At 33.4% G+C, this 20,716-nt stretch overlaps 1 protein-coding gene across 1 annotated transcript in view; it reads right to left on the minus strand.

The window, feature by feature from the left end:
- Positions 1-20,716, minus strand: part of LOC129224654 (paired box protein Pax-6-like) — a 163,859-nt gene that overhangs the window by 97,107 nt on the left and 46,036 nt on the right. Inside the window, exon 2 of the mRNA XM_054859189.1 lies at positions 2,106-2,206. Coding sequence (XP_054715164.1) covers positions 2,106-2,206 — 101 coding nt within the window. The remainder of the gene's footprint in view (positions 1-2,105; positions 2,207-20,716) is intronic.

Below are 20,716 nucleotides of genomic sequence, written 5' to 3' on the forward strand. Positions count from 1 at the left end.
TTAAAAACCTCCTTCGGTTGACAAACTTAATGAAACATTTTTCGCAACGTAGGTGCATTCTTTAAGAACTACTTATTGAGAATGTACCCAGTTGTTTAAAAAGTTCAACGAGCACTATCCCCCCCCCCCCTCTCTGTCCTTCCGTTTAAGTATCCCACTATGTTTGACTGAGAACATAATTGCGAAAATAATTTTAGGACATTTTTTAAAAAGGATATGACAAATTTAACAAACAAACATTGATCACTTTTGTCCTCACTCTAAAAGTAAAACTCAATCACACTTCAGATGTGTCAAAGTACCTTTGATACAATCAAGAACATAATGAACAAGATTTTAAGACACAAGTAAAATACAAGTAGTAGTATTATAAAAATATATAAAGTGGAACCAATATAGAGTTTTCTTTGTTTTTTTTTCTAAACAAAGATATATTTCATGAAAAGAGAGAGAGGAAAAGCAAAAATTTTTCAGAAATTGCATGTTTAGCATTATAAGTTATCAGTGTAGCAATGCGATGATACTATAACCATCTTGATATTAAGTGCTTAAATGTTATAGTTTGATTTGTATTTCAAAATAAAAAGAGTCATGCCTTAAGTTTTAATTGAGGGAAAAGCTGTTTCAGATGGCTAGTTATATAACTTGAAAAATATAATTACAAATTATATGTGTTTGGTCGAAATTGACCATTTAAACGCTATTAGAAATCCTTTTAAAAAGTGATAAATAAAGGAGTGAACATTTCCTCACCAAAGTTAAATTTTGCCAAACTCTTTTTTATTCGTAATTAAATGCAATTGAAGTTACGGAGTTGAATCAACCTAATGAATAAATCCAATGAGAAAAACGCTCGAAAATTTGAAAGACGATGAAATAAAATTTCTTGATTGCTTTGGAAAGATCATACGATTATAGCAATAGTCAACCGAAGTTGAACGTTTATGGGCCTTTTCCCCAACGGACATGTCTTATAACAGCTTTCAATCCCATTCATAAACGACAATACTTCTTTACAAAAATAACCCACCAAAAATGTATCTCCGATGATTTTGACTCAATTTGTTATTTTACAATAAATAAATAAACAGAACTCAACTAATTAGCTATCCAACTTCTTAGACTTCTAAAAATTGAATAAAATTCTTCGTTTGTTAGATTCGTGATCAAGTATTGGATTTGAGATCAGAAAGTTATGAGCCTCAATTTTAACTTAGCAAAGAAAAAACGAAAAAAATTGTTACTAAGATGCATTGCCTAGTCCTTACTAAACCACGAGAATGTACTATTGTGATTCATCACCCGTTACGTTACTCTACTCAGTAGTGCTAATTAAAATCAGTTGGGCGGATTAAATTGAAAATAGAATTACTCGAAAAATATAGTGTTTAATTACAATCACTAGGGAAATCATCCTAATATCAATTAGAATTGCATTCAGTTTAGGTTATCTAGGAAGAATCATTACTTCCAACTGGAATTAGATGGGCTAATTTACGAATTCAAATTTGAATCGCTCAGGCAGATTTAATATCTATAATTGTCATCCCATTTAATTGCACAGTTCCAAGCTTTTAGTAGAATCCACAGAGGATTAGTAAATCTTTCACCACCCTGGAACCCGACTCGGAAAAAACAGTAATTCCGCACCCTGGTTGGAAAGTCTAATAATCAGGTTCCGATTAACTCGTGGGACTTCCTGTCTGTAAGTTTCTTCGGGTCCTTCAGGTCCGTGGACTTGGACACCACAATTTTAGGGGCACAAAAATTGAGTATATCTTCTTCTTTCTTATCTTTTTTCGAAACTGTTTGAAAATGTAAATTTTCCCTTGTGAGAGGGGCACCAAATTTTACCAGCACGAGGACATCATCTTGGCTTGATCGGACCCTGCTAACAATCTTACTTTTGTGGTAGTGTTTCAAATTTGTTTGGAAAATTTCTGATGTCGCAAGCTTAAATAAAAGACCACGTGAATCTGCTAGGAATCCGGATTTGGACATTTCGCAAGCGTACGTCAAACTATCGCAATATCTCAGCAACATATAAAGCTAACAGGCGAATCAAAGTAAAAATTTAATAAGGTTGAAAAGGATAACCTGCTTACCTTTATGAGGCATGATGTCTTCGGCTGCCCCAGCACAGCCCTGATATACCGTTGCCCCTGGAATGGTGAGGGTTGGTGTGGGACCCGAGACACTCAAATCTCTGCAATGATGGAAACGGATACACTTAGAACGATTGGAGTGAAGGATATTGTGGGGAGCTCAGGCCCAAGATGTTTGGACCTTCCCCAAAATACTAACAAATATTTTTTTCTAACTTGAAAATATCTAATAATCAAGTACTTAAGGTTCTATTCGGGAACACTTGAAAGTGTCTCCTCATTGTAAGTAAGACACTTTTAGAACGATTGGGAGGAAGGACATTAGGACATTGTGCGGTGCTTAGGCTATTCAGATTGTATGAAGAAAATATGTTGTTATACATGTTAGAAAGATGCATACGTTTTTCAAAAAAAAAAAAAAAAGAAGAAGAAAAACAGAGAGAAAAGAGAAATTTTACCAATGACTTTTAAAAATAAATGCATATTTCCGGAACCGATTGCTAGTAGAAAGTAAAACCTAAGGACTTCTTTAAACCAGTAACTGTTGCAAATGACGTTCATAAAAGTGTTAACAGTATACTATCAAATGACTCAACTTTCATAACTTATGTGCATATGTTTGTTTAAAACAAGGGCTTAAATTGTGGTACATGTGTGAAAGCACACACACATGCACATATATATCTTCATTCTTACTGTCTACACCACGTATGATAAACAAAGTGCGCGTCTATTATACGTGCTGGGATATGAAAGGTTCTTAATTGAAGGTTTTCCTAATATATCTTTTTAGTTAAGTTTTGATTAAAAATTGTATAACCCAGTTTTAAAACCTTATAATATAGACTAAAGGCTTTCCTTTTTTGGCGGGGGAGGGGGGAGACATTTACTTGAAAGAAAGTGAACAGGGGAATATGTCATGCTTCATTTGTAAAAAAATTCATGTGATTGTATCCAACTACATTAAACTGTAACCCTATAGTCCGGCAAACCCATCACTATCTGTGATTCAACCGGTTGGATGAGTTCCTGAAGGCATCTCTGTTTTTTTTTATCCATAGCAGGAGCCGAGCAGCCCTAAATCCAACACCTTCAGAGGTATTGGTTTGGAATGTGAGCTTAGAGGATTTTGTGACCAAGATAGATTTAACGTGCACTAGTCACCATTAACGTACACGAGGGATTTTCAGGCACCACACTTGTGACTCTCCATGTAGCTGATCATAGGCTCTTTTTTTCTGATTATGTATTAACGCGTTTGCAACTGCCAATAAAATTTTTAATGCGCCAAATACTACATAAATTTAGAAGGCATTGAAATAGTCACAAGCGTTGTAACATACAGGAGCTGACATAATTATTAATTTTGAGAGGCAGTAATAAAATACAGCACAAGAATAGAATGAATTTAGCAGTGATTGTTATAAAGCAACAAATTTTTGTCACAATATTTTCCGAAGTTCTTAAACAAAGAAAAGCATTACAATAAAAAGTATGTATAAATATTAGCTCGTAATTCAAATTAATCACGGCTACAAACTGTTCAGATGTATCATACAAGATTGTCAAACTTTTGGACCGACACACTGATAACGCCTTTGTGACTTCAAACTATGGTGTGATATGATATCAAACAAAGCAATACTAAACATATTACTTTTTTTGAAACATTTTTGTTTGAAACATTTTACTCTACCTGGAAACCAAAATCCTTCAAAAAAAAAAAAAAAAAAAATGTCTATTATATATAACGTATCGGGATTCTAAATTAAACAGCTTACACTCACTATACCCCCCCCCCCCTCTGATCCAATGGCGCAAAATTACTTTTTTTTTTTTAAGATTGGTTTATAACACATTCCTGATATATTTTAACATTCCGACATTTTCAACATAAAGGAAGGTCAAGATAAATAAAAGGATAAACCGATAAAATCTACTCATTTTCAAATAACATCTTCATGTAAATTCTCAATATTCCCTAAAATTTTTCTCGCTCCCAAAATTTGCCATGATATTCCTAAAATAATAATAAATAAATGTAAACTGCCCTATTCAAACCTTGAGAACGAATTTTGTAAACATCTTTCATATATATATATATATGTATGTTGTTGTTTGTATCTTTCATACATATATATATATGTATGTTGAATAGTCATGACTTTTGCAGAATTTTGTCCGTGTACTTGGAAAACTTCCGAACAAGTGAAACAGTATCCTATAATATTCACTAAATCTTCCCCTATCAAAAACGAAAATATCTCACCCCCCCCCCCCCCGGCTTGGAAGTATAACACATTTCAAAAATCATCAATGGCTGAATTTTTTTTTTATGAATTTGTATTCTGTATTGTAACCTATTACAACGTATTAGTATTTCTTAGATTAGCTTTGGTTAATCTGTAAGAGTTTTTAGAACAATATTACACTGTTTTGCAAGTGTCAATCTTTTCGAATCTATTGTTCATCAAAGTTTTGAAATCTGTCGCCGTTACTACCAGTGTGCAAGTAAACAAATAACTATTAAAATTCCTCATTCGTGAAAAGGTGCTACAATAATTGCTGCTTGATAAATAATAAAATCCATCTGAAGAACTGAACTGATCTTCAAAACTTTGTACTGCTATTTAGAACTTTATTTAGGAATTTGATACAACCCCATAAAAATACTTTTAAGGAATAATTGAGCAAAAATATCCAACCATAATTCTGAAAGACGACATATTTAAATAATTTTTACCCCAGAAAGTAACTGATCATTAAAAAAAAAAGTAATCAACTTTCAGCAACAAATATCTGGTAGACGCAATTCTGAAACATTAGGCTCAAAATGTAAAAAAATATTTTGACGTAAAATCCATTTAGGACGATCTTGTGATATGAATACTGCGTTATAGCGTGAGGTAATAATCTCTGGTTATAGTTTGAGGCGTTTAGTGCAACATAAACTAAACCACAATTTTTTTTTTTAATTCAAGTGTGTTGATTTAACAGCTATTATTCACCATAAAGGTTTTTAGCAAAAACTGTCTGAGTCATCATATACTGTTAAAAAAAATTTAAAAAAAATTGAAACCTTTATGGAAGTTTACCCAGTAAACATTTACTCAGTTCCCGAGAGATTTTTTTAATAGTACTACAGTTTTTTTTTTTTTTTAACGGTTTAACTTATATTTATTAGATGGTAGAATCTAAGCATTAATATATTTTAAATTTCCGAGAGCGATAGATTTTGATATAGACCAATGCTTTAGACATTGTTTTTGTTGATCTTAAGCTTCAATTGTCTATCAAAATTTACATTTTTAAACAATGGAATCAATTACAAAACACTTAATATTTTTGCAAGACAATTAGGAAACACCACAGTACAATTTCTGACAAAAGCAATAGCTTTCGGTAAAAGTACACTACTACACAGTAATACATCACACACACACACAAAAAAAAAACGTGTTTAAAGTTAGACAAACTTGCACTGTTTAGCTTAAAATGTATTCTTTGTTATTTGTTTTGAATCCTGGTAAATGTAAAGAGATTTGTTTTCAAACACATCAAGAAAAAAAAATGCTACACTTTAAATGGGAATTTTGGTATTAAAAAAAAAATCTCCATTGTAGTAGAAACGCACTGCAATCGTACGGACAAACATTTAAGCAAATATTCGTCTCTCGATTTTTATTGTAAGAGACAAACATGCTTCATTTTCTAGTAATGTCGCAATGAGTTATTATTACCTATTACCAACACCAGCGATAATTATTACAACTTTTTGCACAATTCCTATGTTATTGTTTTCTTTATTTTTTTAAATCTTTAAATGTGCTGTTCAGACCTACGGCTTTTTTTTTTTTTTTTTTTTTTGTATCGTAACTAAGGAGGTCGAACTAGAAACAGCAGTGTGTCTTCTGAACAAAAAAAAAAAATCACCGCTACGGATTAGTTTGTGTGTGTGTGTTTTCAATCTTCTAAATGTGTAATCTTTTAATTATCCAAATTATTAATTTAAAAGGTTTGCAACCAAGTACAAAAGTACCAAGTACCGCGGAAAGGAAAAGAAGAACTGAACATTTTGGGAAAACGTACTCTAACTGTTGATTTAAACCCTAAATATAATACTCTTTCTTGCCACTAAACTCACACCACGTTAACTTACATAACGGGTGTGTGGTGGCGTAAAATCGATATAATCTATAGTGCCACATCATTTAAATTTTATAATTTCGAGAAAAAAAACTTTCGAACTAGTAAGTATGCATTATTAATTTAGACAACAAAAACTAACTAGCAAATATCACTTTATTTATTTATTTCATTTTTATTTATTTATTTATTTTGTTTTATTCATTTTATTTTATTTAGGTATTTATTTATTTATTTATTTATTTATTTTTCTGCGTGCATTGTAGTATTTGTAACTAAATCGCTTAAAATTACTATTGCGTAAAACCTTGATTTTCTTCGTCATTTTTTTTTTTTTTTTTTTTTTTTTTGAGTTATGTCACTTTTCTTGCCGGGGTGTAATATAATAAACGTCGTTTTTATTTTCTTGACCTAAGTTATCAAAGCAATATAAATAAGTAAAATTTTAAACAAAATAAGCACAGTCCACCATATAATTGGTAGCATCTGTCTACGGACGAAACTAACTTCAAAATTAATTGAAAATGAGAAAAACGATGGTTGTTAAAATCAAGCATTTCGGAACAAGTTGCCTTTGTAAAGCATCGTTGTTTGTTTACGACTTTGCAAGCGGCGTTCTTAAGATTGTTGACGTTTGTTTATGAACGAATCTACTTCAAAGATTTATCCCCAGTTTCACCGACATTTATCCCCCCCCCCTCCCCTAAATATATCAAAAGGTAATATTGAAACGGGGGAAGAAAATTTCGTGTCGAAGAAACTGGGGGGGGGGGGGGTTGACACCATTTCAAAACCGATGGAGAATTACAAAAGCCCGAGTTGTTAAAATCAAACATTGAAAAAACAAGTTTTCATCGTGAAGTATGGTTATTTGTTTACAATTTTGCAAGCAACGTGTGAATATAAAATAATTGATTCTTGCAGTTTGTTGAGCACCAACAATAGCGACACAGACTATAAACCAAGTAAATAAACAACAGTTGGTTTATTGTCATTTTGTAATTGTAAAATGTACAGTATCGAACATTTTTGCTTTCGATTAAAGTGCATTTGTTTAAAAAAAGATAGCATAGAAATTCAATACATTTGATGTTTAAAAGCATTAATATTAACACTATTTGTTGACAGTAGTTTTTTAATGTCATACACAGTAAAAATAAAAATAAAAATACATGCTTATTGTTAATTAAATAAATTTTTAGGGTATTGCATTAGATTATACAGGCATCAAAATAGCAAAAAAAAACTCACAAAAGCAACATTTTTGAAAGCATGACAAAAATTTCGAAACCTGGAAAGACTTACCGGAGTAGTTCATGAATTCCAATGGTTCTTTCCACCCAGTGGTGAAGAAGATTCGATGAAGATTATTAAAAACAATATACACTAAAAAATCCCTCAATTCGATGAATCGTTTCGTAGCATCATCGTCATCGAAACAAAAGGCTTGCCTTCAATCTGTGAATCGGAGCGCTATTAATGAGCCGAATGACGGCATCGTCTGATCGGGGGTGGTCGAACGATTAGAGCGCCAATCGAGCGTTGTGACCGCCGATCATTCAAACGCGCGTGTGCCTCCGCTTGCTTTGGGAGAGCAAGTGGTTGGAAAAGCTCCGGCCCGCTACAGGACGTCCTAGGCTCCCGTGACGTCACGGAAGATGGGGAGTCAAAAAAGGGAAGGGCCACCCCCTAAGAGCCTAGCAAACTAGACCCTCGTGCAAAAATTATCTTCCCCTCAGGTGAAGTCCCCTTTTGAAGAAAGGACCAAAAATGATGCGTACTTGAAATCGGTTTTGGGCAGCTTCTCTTCTCGTTAAGAAATTTAGGCTTTGCTCCCCCCCCCCCCCCCCGATGACGTACTCAGTGGAGGTGGGGGGAGGGGCTGAAGCTCTCCTGGAATTATTTTTTTAAACTATATGTAGAAGAATGATTTATTTTCCTTTTTACTTCCTTTTACAAAAAAGGAAATATTGTATTCGCGAAAAAATTTTTACTCAGAAATCGACCTTAATTTCCATTTTACTCACCCACGAATGAATGTTGGGGTTTTTTTCGACTCGACCACACGTGGATAAGTGCCTTAGAACGTATAGACACGCGAAATATCCATTTTGACGATTCCCGAGTTAAATACAGCGAGTTTTCTCGTGACGTCTGCATTTACGTATGTATGTATGTATGTATATGCGTATGTATGTCGCATAACTCAAGAACGGTATGTTCTAGAAAGTTGAAATTTGGTACGTAGACTCCTAGTGGGATCTAGTTGTGCACCTCCTTTTGGTTGCATTCGGGTGTTTCTAAAGGGGTTCTTTGTCCCTTTTTAGGGGGAAATCATTGTTAATTTCAATGCTAACTCAAGGGGTGTTGCAGTTTGTAAACACTTGGCGATAAATCGCCAAGCTTTTAGCCGCCGCAAAAAAATTTGGTCTTTTTAATTATGGTTATTATTTATTATTTATTTGGTTAATTTCAATGTAAACGCAATTGGTGTTATAATTTGGCGATATATCGCCAGTCTTGGTCGCCAAGTTTTGTCGTCAACTTGGCAACAAATTTGGCCTTTTTTTTTTTAAATCTGATTTCAATTTGGCCACTGTTAGTGATTTTTAGAAAGTAAACTATTGAATCACATTAAAATTGCCAGTAATGGGGAAATGACATTAAATTGGAGTAAAAGGAAGTCATGTGATGATTAAGCATATCACAAGAAAATTTGTAAAATTTTGTAGCATGTTCTGATCACTGAATAGAAAAGAGAAGAGCTTATAAAATTACATAGCGCATATAATATTTATTACGTGAAGATTATTCTTTTTATGCTTTTAAGATTTATACAGGGAATAATAATGTACTTAAAATGATTTTAAACTGAAGTTTTTAATTAAATTAAAATATTTTGTGTCTTTTTATTTCTTCGAAATGATGTATTACACTAAACTCTTGACCAACTATTCAATGACAAAAAAAAAAAAAAAAATAAATAAATAAATAAATAAATAGTGTAAAATTTAAAAAAGATATTAACAATAAATATATGGACTGACAATATTAAAATAAAAATTATAAATGTTTACGCGTTTTTCTAAAACTTATAATACCCTGCACTAATATTCATATTATGGAGAGGATATAGGAACTGTTCACATGCAGAGCCCGATCAATCTGATATTGGACATGGGGCACATTTTTTTTCAACCCCCCCCCCCTCCCCTCCTCAGGGCCCGACTAAGATATTTGAATAAACTGGGCACGAAATTTATTTTGTGCCTCCTCTCCATACTCCCGTTTGTTCTATTTAATGAAGCAATAAAATATTTCGATACTTGTGTATTAACATAGCCATGCTAAATTTGGTGGTACCTCATATCACAATATGGTATTATGCATTTCAAAAGTAGAACAGATATAGTATATGATAATTATATAAGGTGTGGTTAAACTTTGCCTGTTGCAGTAAGCCGTAAATTTCAAAATTATCTATGATATAACTCTTAATATAAAATACAGACCAAATTTAGAGTGGTTTTGGGATTTGCAAAAGAGATCAAATTTTTAAGGGGAACTTTCGTCAACAAATAAGAGATTTTTTCCTTGCCTTGGAATTTGCAAAGATATCAATGCTATCATTGTACTCTTAGATTCTGAGTGAAATCATCATTTATTTTTATTTTAATGATAAATTATGGCGATTTTGTGTCCCCCTGAAATCTAAGATGAGGGGCCTGTGCCCTACGTGCCCCTGCAGTATTCAGGTTCTGTTCACATGTGCCCCTGACATAATGTTCGGGAGGACCCGTTCATGTACATGAACACGACTGTATATCAGGAGGAAACTAAAAATACAGAATTTTTAATTCAAAAAAAAAAAAAAAAAAAACACTGTCACAACTTTACCTGAATATTCATACAATGACTTGTAATTCTTAAGTTAAGCTTATTAGTCAGTTTAAAAGGTACCTTCACGCAGGGCCCAATTAAGATATTGAGGGACCCGAGACTAAATACTGTTTTGAGGTCTCCTGTATTCAAACTTTATAACTTTAGCCATTGGCTGAAGCAATTTTAGCCATAGACTGTAGAAATTTCAGCCATTTGGGGGCCCTTAAATATCGGGGGCCCCAGGCCAGGGCCTGGTTGGTCTATTCAGTAATCAGGCCTTTACATGAAGGAGACAGAGATGAAATTACATACAACAGCCAAGCGCGTGAACAGAAATTTTAGGGCCCGTCATAAATGACTTTTACTGGCCCTCCTCCACGTTGTTCACCCTTCACCCCAACATATATTTCACCCCTCATTTAAAAAATATCGGGTCTCTTCAATCTCGTTTCCGGACCAACAAGTGTCCCCCCCCCCCCTGTGCACGCTCCTGACAGCAGCTGCTACAAAAAAAAAGAGAAAAAAAAAGAAAGTCACCACAGAAATAAAAAAAAAAGTGCTCTTAAAGTTTTGCGAAAAGGTAGCACTGATACCGAGAATTTTTCAAAATTTTTTTGCTTCAGTTTATCGTAGTAAATCATTTAAATGTACACCATGCTGAATGTGAATGGTGTTCTGTTGATATGCTGATTTTTCGACTTCGACCTTAATTTTTGCACACCAGTTCATATGTCGTATAATGATCTTTAAAGGGATAAACCAACGTATTTATTTGTTAATCCATTTACAGTCAATCCAAAATGGCTTCTTACGATCAGCATTTAATATCCAGAAATTCACAAACAAATACCAACACCAAATAGTGCGATAAAGATGCGAAAACTGCAGCCATAACTCAGTTTTGCGGAACACTTAATTTCAATAAAAAACAAGAAGGCACATCGAGTCAGTTTGGTTTATAGGAGCTACCCTCGAAGTTGATACCTAATGGATGAGATCTGCAATCGACTTGCCAGAGAGCTCCCTTATTAGCTTTAGTGCTTCTCGCCATCTTTATGAGGGCCATTCGGCCGATTTGTATGCTGGCCGCGGTTTCTTTACGTCCTCATGTGACTGCTTCTAGTAAGCTGCTGTTGGTCATTCTTTCGGGGCATAAGAGGTATTTACGACCCGCCATAAATCAGGCATCGTAAAACAGCGGCTATCGCAGACGGTTGTGCGGTTTTGATTTGTATGTTTCCATATTTTCTGCGATTACACTTTCCCATTGGTGGTCTATATTTTCCAGATATTCTGATCTCTCTCCCCCCCTCCCTTTCATGTGTAAGATTAGATAAAAAGGAATATTTACATCTAAAATATATAAAACATATAAATAAAGAACAGGAGTCAATTTCCTTCATTTAGTAGACTAGATCCGATTATCATTTAGCCTCAACTGGTAAGGTGATTTTTTGGTAACTTAAGTAGTGACCTGGGGAGTATGTAATTCCAACAATATTTCTTGTGTACTCCACAAAATTTAAACAATTAAAAAATTAAAAATCTTCAACGAATTTTTGTGTTATTGATTTAGATAAATACAACTGAAACAGTACCTTAATAGACGTGCTATACATATGACGCAGTGAGAAGCAAAGGGATGTAAGTGGACATTTTCAAGTTTTGAGTAAAATGCGTTTAAAGATGACATCCTAGGCAGGCTTTCATTGATTTTTATTTTCTAAATCATGTTGTATAGCAGCAAAAACCAGGGCTACTAGTACCATCTCTTGCCCCAAGACAGAGGAGAGGTTTACCTACCACGTGTACTGGTTATCTCCAAATTTTTAATTTTGCCACTTACTCTCTTAAAAAATTCCAGCGATTTTAACTCAGACTGAGTAAATTTTCACTCCTTTCCAGTATTGAAAACGCACTTTCCTTATAGGAGTGAATTTCATTCCTTTTGCGGAGCGGTTATTTTCACTCCTTTTGGATAAGCTAATTTCACTCCCTTTTGATAAGTGTTTTTCACTCTTTTTTAAGACTAAATTAATATCCTAAATGAGTGGGTGCTTTCCGTTTTGGAAAGCCGCTATATCACTCTTTTTTAAACAAAATAGGTAAAATCATGTCACTCTCATTTGGTGAAATTGTTTTTTAAACGTGTTTTCATGTGCTTATACTGTGTATTTGAATTTAAAACTGTTATTTCATTTGAAAAAAAAAAGTTTTTAAGTTAAAATAAGGGAAAAAAAACTTCTTAGTGTTTCCGAAGAGGATGCACAAAAACTGTATGGTAAGTACGAAGAATTTTCTTTTTTATTAAAACTTTAACTGGTAATATTTCTTGAACTACTCGTATATCGTTACAAATCACCCATGTGCAATATTACGTGCAATTCCCAATCTAAAGATTGAAATAAAATTAAAAAACCCACACAGTTCCAAATAAATAGATTTAAAATTTTGAAACTCTATATTTATATTCTCGGTGTGCCTTTTAACATTAATAATGTTTTAAAAGTTACATCATCAGTCCAAATTAATTTAAAAAGTCACTCATAAATTGTGACAAGATACGTTTGAATTCAATTTTGTTTCTTCGGGGCCATTCATTAATTACGTAAGGACAATTTTGGCAATTTTTGACCTTCCCTTCCCCCTATGTACTGGTATGTAAGACTCCCCCCCCCCATCTTACGTAAGATTCTTTTTTTTCTTCACAATAATAAAATAACAAATATTACATCACTGGGATCGTTCTTAAATTAACTATCATTATTATTTTTTTAAAACCTTTTTGAGTAAAGAAATGTTTACTGTAAGGAATCTAGACCGAATGTTTTTTCGACAAATAATTTTTGTATATGATGCGATACTAATTAAAAAAAGGGCATGCAAAACACAGAGCGATTCTTTTATTATATTTTACACGTTTCATTCTTTGAAACACAAAACAGTTCATCCTATAATACATACTTTTACCTTCCTGAAGCAAATGAAATATAATATTTGCCAAACCACTTGACCGCGGATTTCTAATATAAAATATCGGCTCGGAAAATATTAGTAAGAATGGATCTAACCCCCCCCCCCCCCTCCAAGCAAGGGTATGTAGAGAATTTTCCACCCCCTCCCCCTCAGGACACTTACTTAATTAATGAATTGGATGTTACACATATGAATGAGTGTATTGTACAAAGTTTATGATACTCTTTAAAGTTTATTATACACACAAACAATATTTGATTAATTTAAAATATACGTAGTGGTTGGAGCTCCGACCATCGGGAGCGGATTCGGTATCCGACCTATAGATTTGCGCATGGTCGAGTCTGTAACACCTGCCTAAAATATATATACAGTACACACACACACACACACTAAAGATGGTAACGACTGTTTCAAATGTCCTATTTTTGATTCGATGACCGAAACAAAATTGTTGATGAAAGTTTCATTCCTTTGGAAGAAAAAGTTACAAAAAGTTCGCCGTAATATTGCACGTGGGTGATTTGTAATGATATACGAGCAGTTCAAGAAATATTAACAGTTACAAGTTTTAATAAAAAAGAAAATTCTTCGCACTTACCATGCAGTTTTTGTGCACTTCCTTCAGAAACCTCATTCGGCAACAAATATTGTTTAAATTCATTAAATGAAGACATTTAGATAGCGACATCCACTTGCTACTCGCGACCAACGTTAGGTAAGCCTAACGTGGAGGTATAGAAGATTCTCCCTAAACAAAATCACGTGACAGAATCGAACCAATGAAAATGTTTTTGAGTCCTTCTTTTAAAGAGTGTTTTCATATTTCGCTCATCAAACGGAGTGTTTCCGAATTTCACGCAAATTAAGAAAAGTTTTTGTCTTGGTTTTTTCGTAAATCGTCTTTTCTCGATAAAGCTAGCACTCAGAATAAAAGAATGCACCCGCAATAGATTTCACTCTTTTTAAGAGTTATTTTTTCGCTCTTTTGAATTAAGAGTGTACATCCCTTTGCTTCTCACTGCCTCATGTAACGTTTGCAAAACGTTTGAATGCAAAAGTCAAATTTGTCTGGAGTGTACGACCAAAGACCTTATAGTTTTCTAATATCTTAAATATAACACCCCATTTCATCAATTAAGGGTTATTAACCAAAATTGAATGTCGAAACAGGTGCATGTAGTTTTACAACTACTATATGGAATTACACAGAAGAAATGTCAAAATTATAAACAGCTCTGAACTTTCCATAAGAACAGTACAAGGTGTGAAGGAAAAATTACTACCGTTCATAGATTTCCCCTTTTGTTTTTCTCTCTGTTTCCGAAAGTTATACAAAAAAATGATTGAAAGTTTGATTACAATGAAAGTAAATTCAAAAAAGTCACATTAAAGCACCATGAAGGGTTCCTTTCAATCAATTAAATAAATATCAATGATAAAAGTATTGTTTACAGTCCTAGTTATGTAAATAAAAGTTTCTACTAATATCATGTTTTCATTAAAATATAGGATTTTACAGCACCAATTATTAAGACTTCAATTGTATTAAATAAGTTTTAAGTAAGCCATTTAAACACGCTCTATCATTTTTAATACGCTTTTATTAGCTTCACTTGTATATTTGTGAGTAACTCTCCTTTGAACTAAGAGCTAGTGGCTTATTACTGTTAGTACATTCCTGGCGATATATCGCCAATTGTCCGACAAATAATAGCACCACTTGAATTTGCATCGAAATTAATAATGATTTCCCCCTAAAAAGGGACAAAAGACCCCTTTAGGAACACCCGAATGCAACCAAAGGGGAGGCGCACAACTAGACCCCACTAGGAGTCTACGTACCAAATTTCAACTTTGTAGACATGCCGTTCTTTCGCGAGAAAATTCATTGTAATTAACTCGGGAATCGTCGTTACGGATATTTCGCGTGTCTATATATTCTTAGGCACTTATCCACGTCTGGTCGAGTCGAAAAAAAACTCAATATTCATTCGAGGGTGAGTAAAATCGAAATTAAGGTCGATTTTTGAGTGAAATTTTTTTCGCTAATACAATACTTCCTTTTTTTGTAAAAGGAAGTAAAAAGCGTGGGGGACTTCTTATCAGTTGTCTTAAATTTCTTCCACTTGTTATCCATGCAAAAATTTAAATAGGCAACCCCCCACGCTTTTTTTACTACAGTAAAATTAAGTGTTTGGTCAATTACTTTATATACTTGTCATTCAAAGATTATTTTTAACTTTTTAGTTCATTTTGCTACTAAAGCGTGCTTTTTTAGTTTTTTATATTATTATTTTATTCATTTCACAATCGTTTCTCGTCACCATATTCTAAACATAAACACGTGTTTTCAAAAACATTCATCCCAACATATACACCCTTGATAGAGTAGTAATAACTAATACACCCCCCTTACACTAATCCATTTCGTCAAGATCTACTTTTTTAGTTGGACATAAAAGCAAAGAGGCAGAATTTATTTCAGTTATGCACTAATTATGCAAATCACTTGCAAACACAATTTTTAATTTCCTAATTAGTTTTAGTAGTTTTCAACCGATTGTATATCCGATAGGCATCACAATTTCTATTATATTTTCTTGTATCGTAAAGAAATTTTTTTAATCCATTTGAAGCAATATGAGATGAAATGGATCTTCGACAATGGTCAAGGGTCTAATCTATACACACATAGGATAGAGTAATGAGACAGAATGAAAGCAAATACTTCTTTGATAATGAATGAAATCTGGACAAAGCTAAGAGGAATCTTTCTGTGAAATAGTTTTTAAAATATTATTTCTTTATTATTAAATTCAATTTACCCATGCATTCATCTTTATATAATAATAAATTGAATATCTTTCGTTAATTTTAATTTAAAGTGTTCCCCCCCCCCCTCCCCATCTAAAATAAAGTTTCATATAAGCTTAATAGAACTTACAAAAGTGACAATAAAAGTATACCATACAATGGTCACAGAACAACCCATCAAATTTCAATTCATCACAGCCGTTCCAAAATAAAACAATTTCACGCTTTTGGGGAGTTTCAGTGATGTAATCTATACCTAAGATTTCAACTATTTATTTCTTGAAAATTTGCGGAAAGCGAGTTTTGGGATAGAACATTCCAGAGTTACCCAAATAATCATGGTTCGTTATGCTGGAACAATACTGTAAAACGCAAAACATAATTATCGTTAGTAATAAAAGATTATTCTAGAGTTCTCCATATAATCCTCATTAATAAACCATGGACAAAATTCTGAATTCACCATTAAATCACCATTAGTAAATCTGGAGTGTTTCGGAACTCCACAAATGAGCTTTAGTAACATTGGTAGAACAATTCAGAACTCTCCAAATAATTATATAAAGCGTTTCAGGATCTAGGGGTGCCCATCCCCCCCTCCCCAAAAGCAATGGCGTACCCCCAAATACTGCACAAAAAAGAAGTTACTACTATTATCATGTATTCGTAACAATATATCATTTTCAACTCCCCACCATCCGTCAAGAACGAGAAACCCTAAAAATGAAAGAAATCTACCGTGTGCAGGTAAACGGCAGTATCTGCAAAATTGAGTTTTCGAGATATTTGAAGAAATGTGTATCGGATTCAATATTAACCGTAGGGAAATCTTGGAATTAGACTTTTTTTTTTCGCCCCTTTTTTCACTGGAAACCAAATAAGCAAGATTGTACAGTAAAGCTAACGTACAACAGATGACAAAAATGCAAAATAAATAAATAAATAAATAAATAAAAATGAAAAATTTGCAGTTAGTGCCCTTTTCCTGCACACGGCAGAAATAACCCTTAATATACTCCCTAAAGATTTCGATGTCGTAGTCTGCGACATGCGCCCCCCTCCCCCTTCCATGGGCACACCTGACTGTACTACTTCAGAATGCAGTATGCAATCATTAATAGGTAATAAAAGAATGTTTCAGGGTTTGTAACATAAATATTATGACAATTTTTTGGAGTTTCTTCAGTTTTGACTAGAGGCTTACCAACCATTTTTCTTCCAAACCTCCTTAATTTTAGCGTGAAGCCCTATTTCCATACAGCGTGGAAGTAGTAATAGATTTTTCCTATGCTGGTGATAGAGCCCGTACCTTCAAGGTGTAATACAGTGCTCTGACCAATATGAAAGAATGTTTTCAAATGTCATATATAATCGCTTTAAAAAATGATGATGGAACACTACAACAATTACCGGAATATTTATTCGTCTAATGATCAATATTATTATTAAAAATCTTTAAGAATTCACAAATTAAATGTCGTCATTTCAAATAAGGTTACTTTAGAATTCACAATAAAGTCATCATCTTTTTCAATACTTTACACTTCATAGTATTATTGAAGGTGACGCAATCCAGAAAATACCACATAATTACTACTAATAATAGGTATCTGGTTATTTCAAAATTCACAAAATGTTTACAAATGAAAAGCATTTTTCTTGCATCCTTATGAGCATTTTTGGCACCTTTTTGAACCCCTTGACACATCTCTCCGGAGTTCCTTCACCACTGGATGTTTTCCAGTCGGTGGGAAGTGGGTCCTTAATGGCTTCCTTCCTCCCCTCATAATAGACCCCGAATTAAAAAGAACTCCCATCAGAGGTCCGATCGCTGCTAAAAGCCCCGACTGAATGCTTGAGCAGGCCGCCATTTCTCATCACCCACAAAAAGAGAAAGATCCTCAAAGAAATGGACACTTAACATTCCCGGCACCCGATGCGCAACCAGGCACGAAATCGAGACTTTTCGGCAAAGATCGCCTGCCCGAAAGGGTTGAGACACCCTTTCAAGAGCGCCGGCGGAAGTGGCTGCTTTATTCTCCGTCCCATTTTCTCCCACTGTCCAGAGTGGAATGATAATTGCAGGGCTTTAGATGCAATAGCGACCTATGCAGCTTAGGCTTCTGGACACTCACTAGCACTTTTCCAGCACTAAGAGATCAAGTACTTCACAGCAAATGACATATATATATATATATATATATATATATATATATGTCATTTTACTTTGAAATCTGATAAATGTTGATATCAGCAGGTGAATGTCAACATTCAGTTTTGATGAAACATTCATGCATTATCGCAATCGCAACCAAGTTGACGTGACTCTTGGCAGGAGTTCAAATAAAACAAAAACAACTTCGATTGAGCAGCCCTTAGAGGAAATTGACATTAGAAGCGAATCAGTGCTTGTTCTTATTGAGGTTAGCTTGCATACCAATTTTTGCTCCAATCCTCGCATAACTTCTTGAGATATAGTTATCATACTATATCTATAGACTATCAAGAGAAGAGTCTGATTGCAACCCTTTCAATTTATGTTTGAATCCCTGCATCACTTCTTGAAATATCTGTCTGGTTTGGCGGGAAAACCTCCACTCCCTGTGATAAAGTTATTCATAAAGCCGTAATCACAATATTTTTACCCAAACTAAAGGGAAACAAATGATTTTTTTTTGTTTGGGGAAAAGTATTTCTTTTAAATGACTAAATAACTTCTTTCTATTGAAAAAAAATCCATACATATTTACTGCGTTGTTTAAAAAGTGCTACTGTTCGTTTTTTTTTTTTGTTTTTTTTAATACTTTACGTATCTATTTCATCAAGTGAGAGAGATGCATATTTGGCTTTTAGAAATTTGCTTAAAATGTTGAAATAGGGTGTTTAACATAATTTACAGTCTTAACTTCAAATTGGCAGCGATTAAAAAGAAAAACATTTTGTTCTTATGAAGTCAGTGATTGTAATTTCAACTTCAATTCCGTAAAATTAAGTGCTTTTTATGAAGATTTTTCTTTAACAATGTTGTTATTTTGCGTTATATATTTTAACCAATTTAGTTTTTAAAACTTGTTACTATGCTTGTTTTTATTCCTTTTCTTTTTCTCTTAAAAATTTCCATAGTTAAATTAGTTAATACAAAGCAAATGGTGTTTTGCGAACTTCCCATAAAGTTCAAAAAAAAAAGGAAAAGTGTATGAAAGAAGGTTTAATGTAGTGTAAAAATCTTGCTAAAGAAGAAAAAAGTCAGATGTAGTTTAAATAAGTATAAAAAAATAAAGAGTGAAACGTATGGCGTGAGGTATGGTGGTGAAATGTGTGTCAGTTTATTTGTGTGTAATGCGCTCCTCGTAACAACTTTTGAGTGAATACTCACTCTGATTCAAACAAATCTTTTTCTATTCGAAAGAACTCGGCAAGGAGGTTGCATTCTCAAAATTCAGTTTTAACTTGCACAACTTTGTGCTTATTTTGGATCAGTATAAAAAACTTAACATTAGCTGATACGGGGAAATTTAAGTGAAATATAAATTCGAGCTTATATATACATAGACGCGAATTTACTGCAAATTAACTTTGTTGGAAAAAACTCTTGGCGAAGAACAGCAACATTTTTTTTTTTTTTTTTTGAATGTTTTTTGTCTTTTTTAAGGGTGTTTGATGGCCAAATCAAAAAAAGATTAACATTAATGCGTGTGAAAGAATTTCAAAACTGTTTATATTTAACAAAAAAATAAATAGATTAATAAATACAAAAAATTTTTAGTAGCAAACAATTGAAAACATTCTGAAGATTCTGAATATATACTTAATTTTTGGGTTATATATAAAATAATAGGAAAGAAGTTGTTACTAAAAATCGAAATGCAATTTCTCGTAGATTTAACGTTGACGAAAGTTAAATATTAATTGACTGAATTAAAATGACATGAATTCAAAGGAATAATTTTATGGGGGGAAAGGATTGCTGAAATATTTTATTTTTCATTTTTAAAGTTTCATTTTTATTTTCATTTATTTATTTTTAAATGTTTATGCAATGGAAAATAAAAGGAAATTTGGAGAGTTTTATCTTTTGACCAGAAACAAAAATAGCAGCAAACAATTTTATTTTCGACAAAAATTATTTTATTTACTTGTGTTTTTTAAATTTTATTATTCTTTTTCTATTTTTATTATTATTACTTTTTAAATTTCTTCTGTTTCATTCTTTTTTTTTTTTTTTTTTTTTTTGAGCAATCACGATTGCTTATTGCTTTCATTTGACTGTTTTTGACGTTCCTTTGATTTTTAACACCGCCACCCTCTGCACCATCACCGTGGACAGGCGGACTCCTCACGATGCTGCACCTATAGCGAAAGCCGTCTCCAGGTTGCATCCATGTCCTACACACACGCGCATACATACACAACTACACACACACGCGCACATACACACAAACACATACACACATACACCTACACACATATACACCTACACACACAAACACATACACACACAAACTCACACGCATACATACACACACATACACACAACTACCCACACATTCATGCCTGCACACAGACACAAACACATATGCCGACATACACATATGCATACATACACACACATACACACAACTACCCACACATTCCTACCTGCACACAGACACAAACACATATACCTACACACACATACACATACCCCCCCCACACACACATACACATACCCCTCCCCACACTTATGCCAGCACACAGACACAAACACACATATCCCGTACACACACTAGTGATTGCGAAAAACATAATTT

This window comes from Uloborus diversus, chromosome 1 (genome assembly GCF_026930045.1).
Source record: "Uloborus diversus isolate 005 chromosome 1, Udiv.v.3.1, whole genome shotgun sequence".
NCBI classification, from domain to species: domain Eukaryota; kingdom Metazoa; phylum Arthropoda; class Arachnida; order Araneae; family Uloboridae; genus Uloborus; species Uloborus diversus.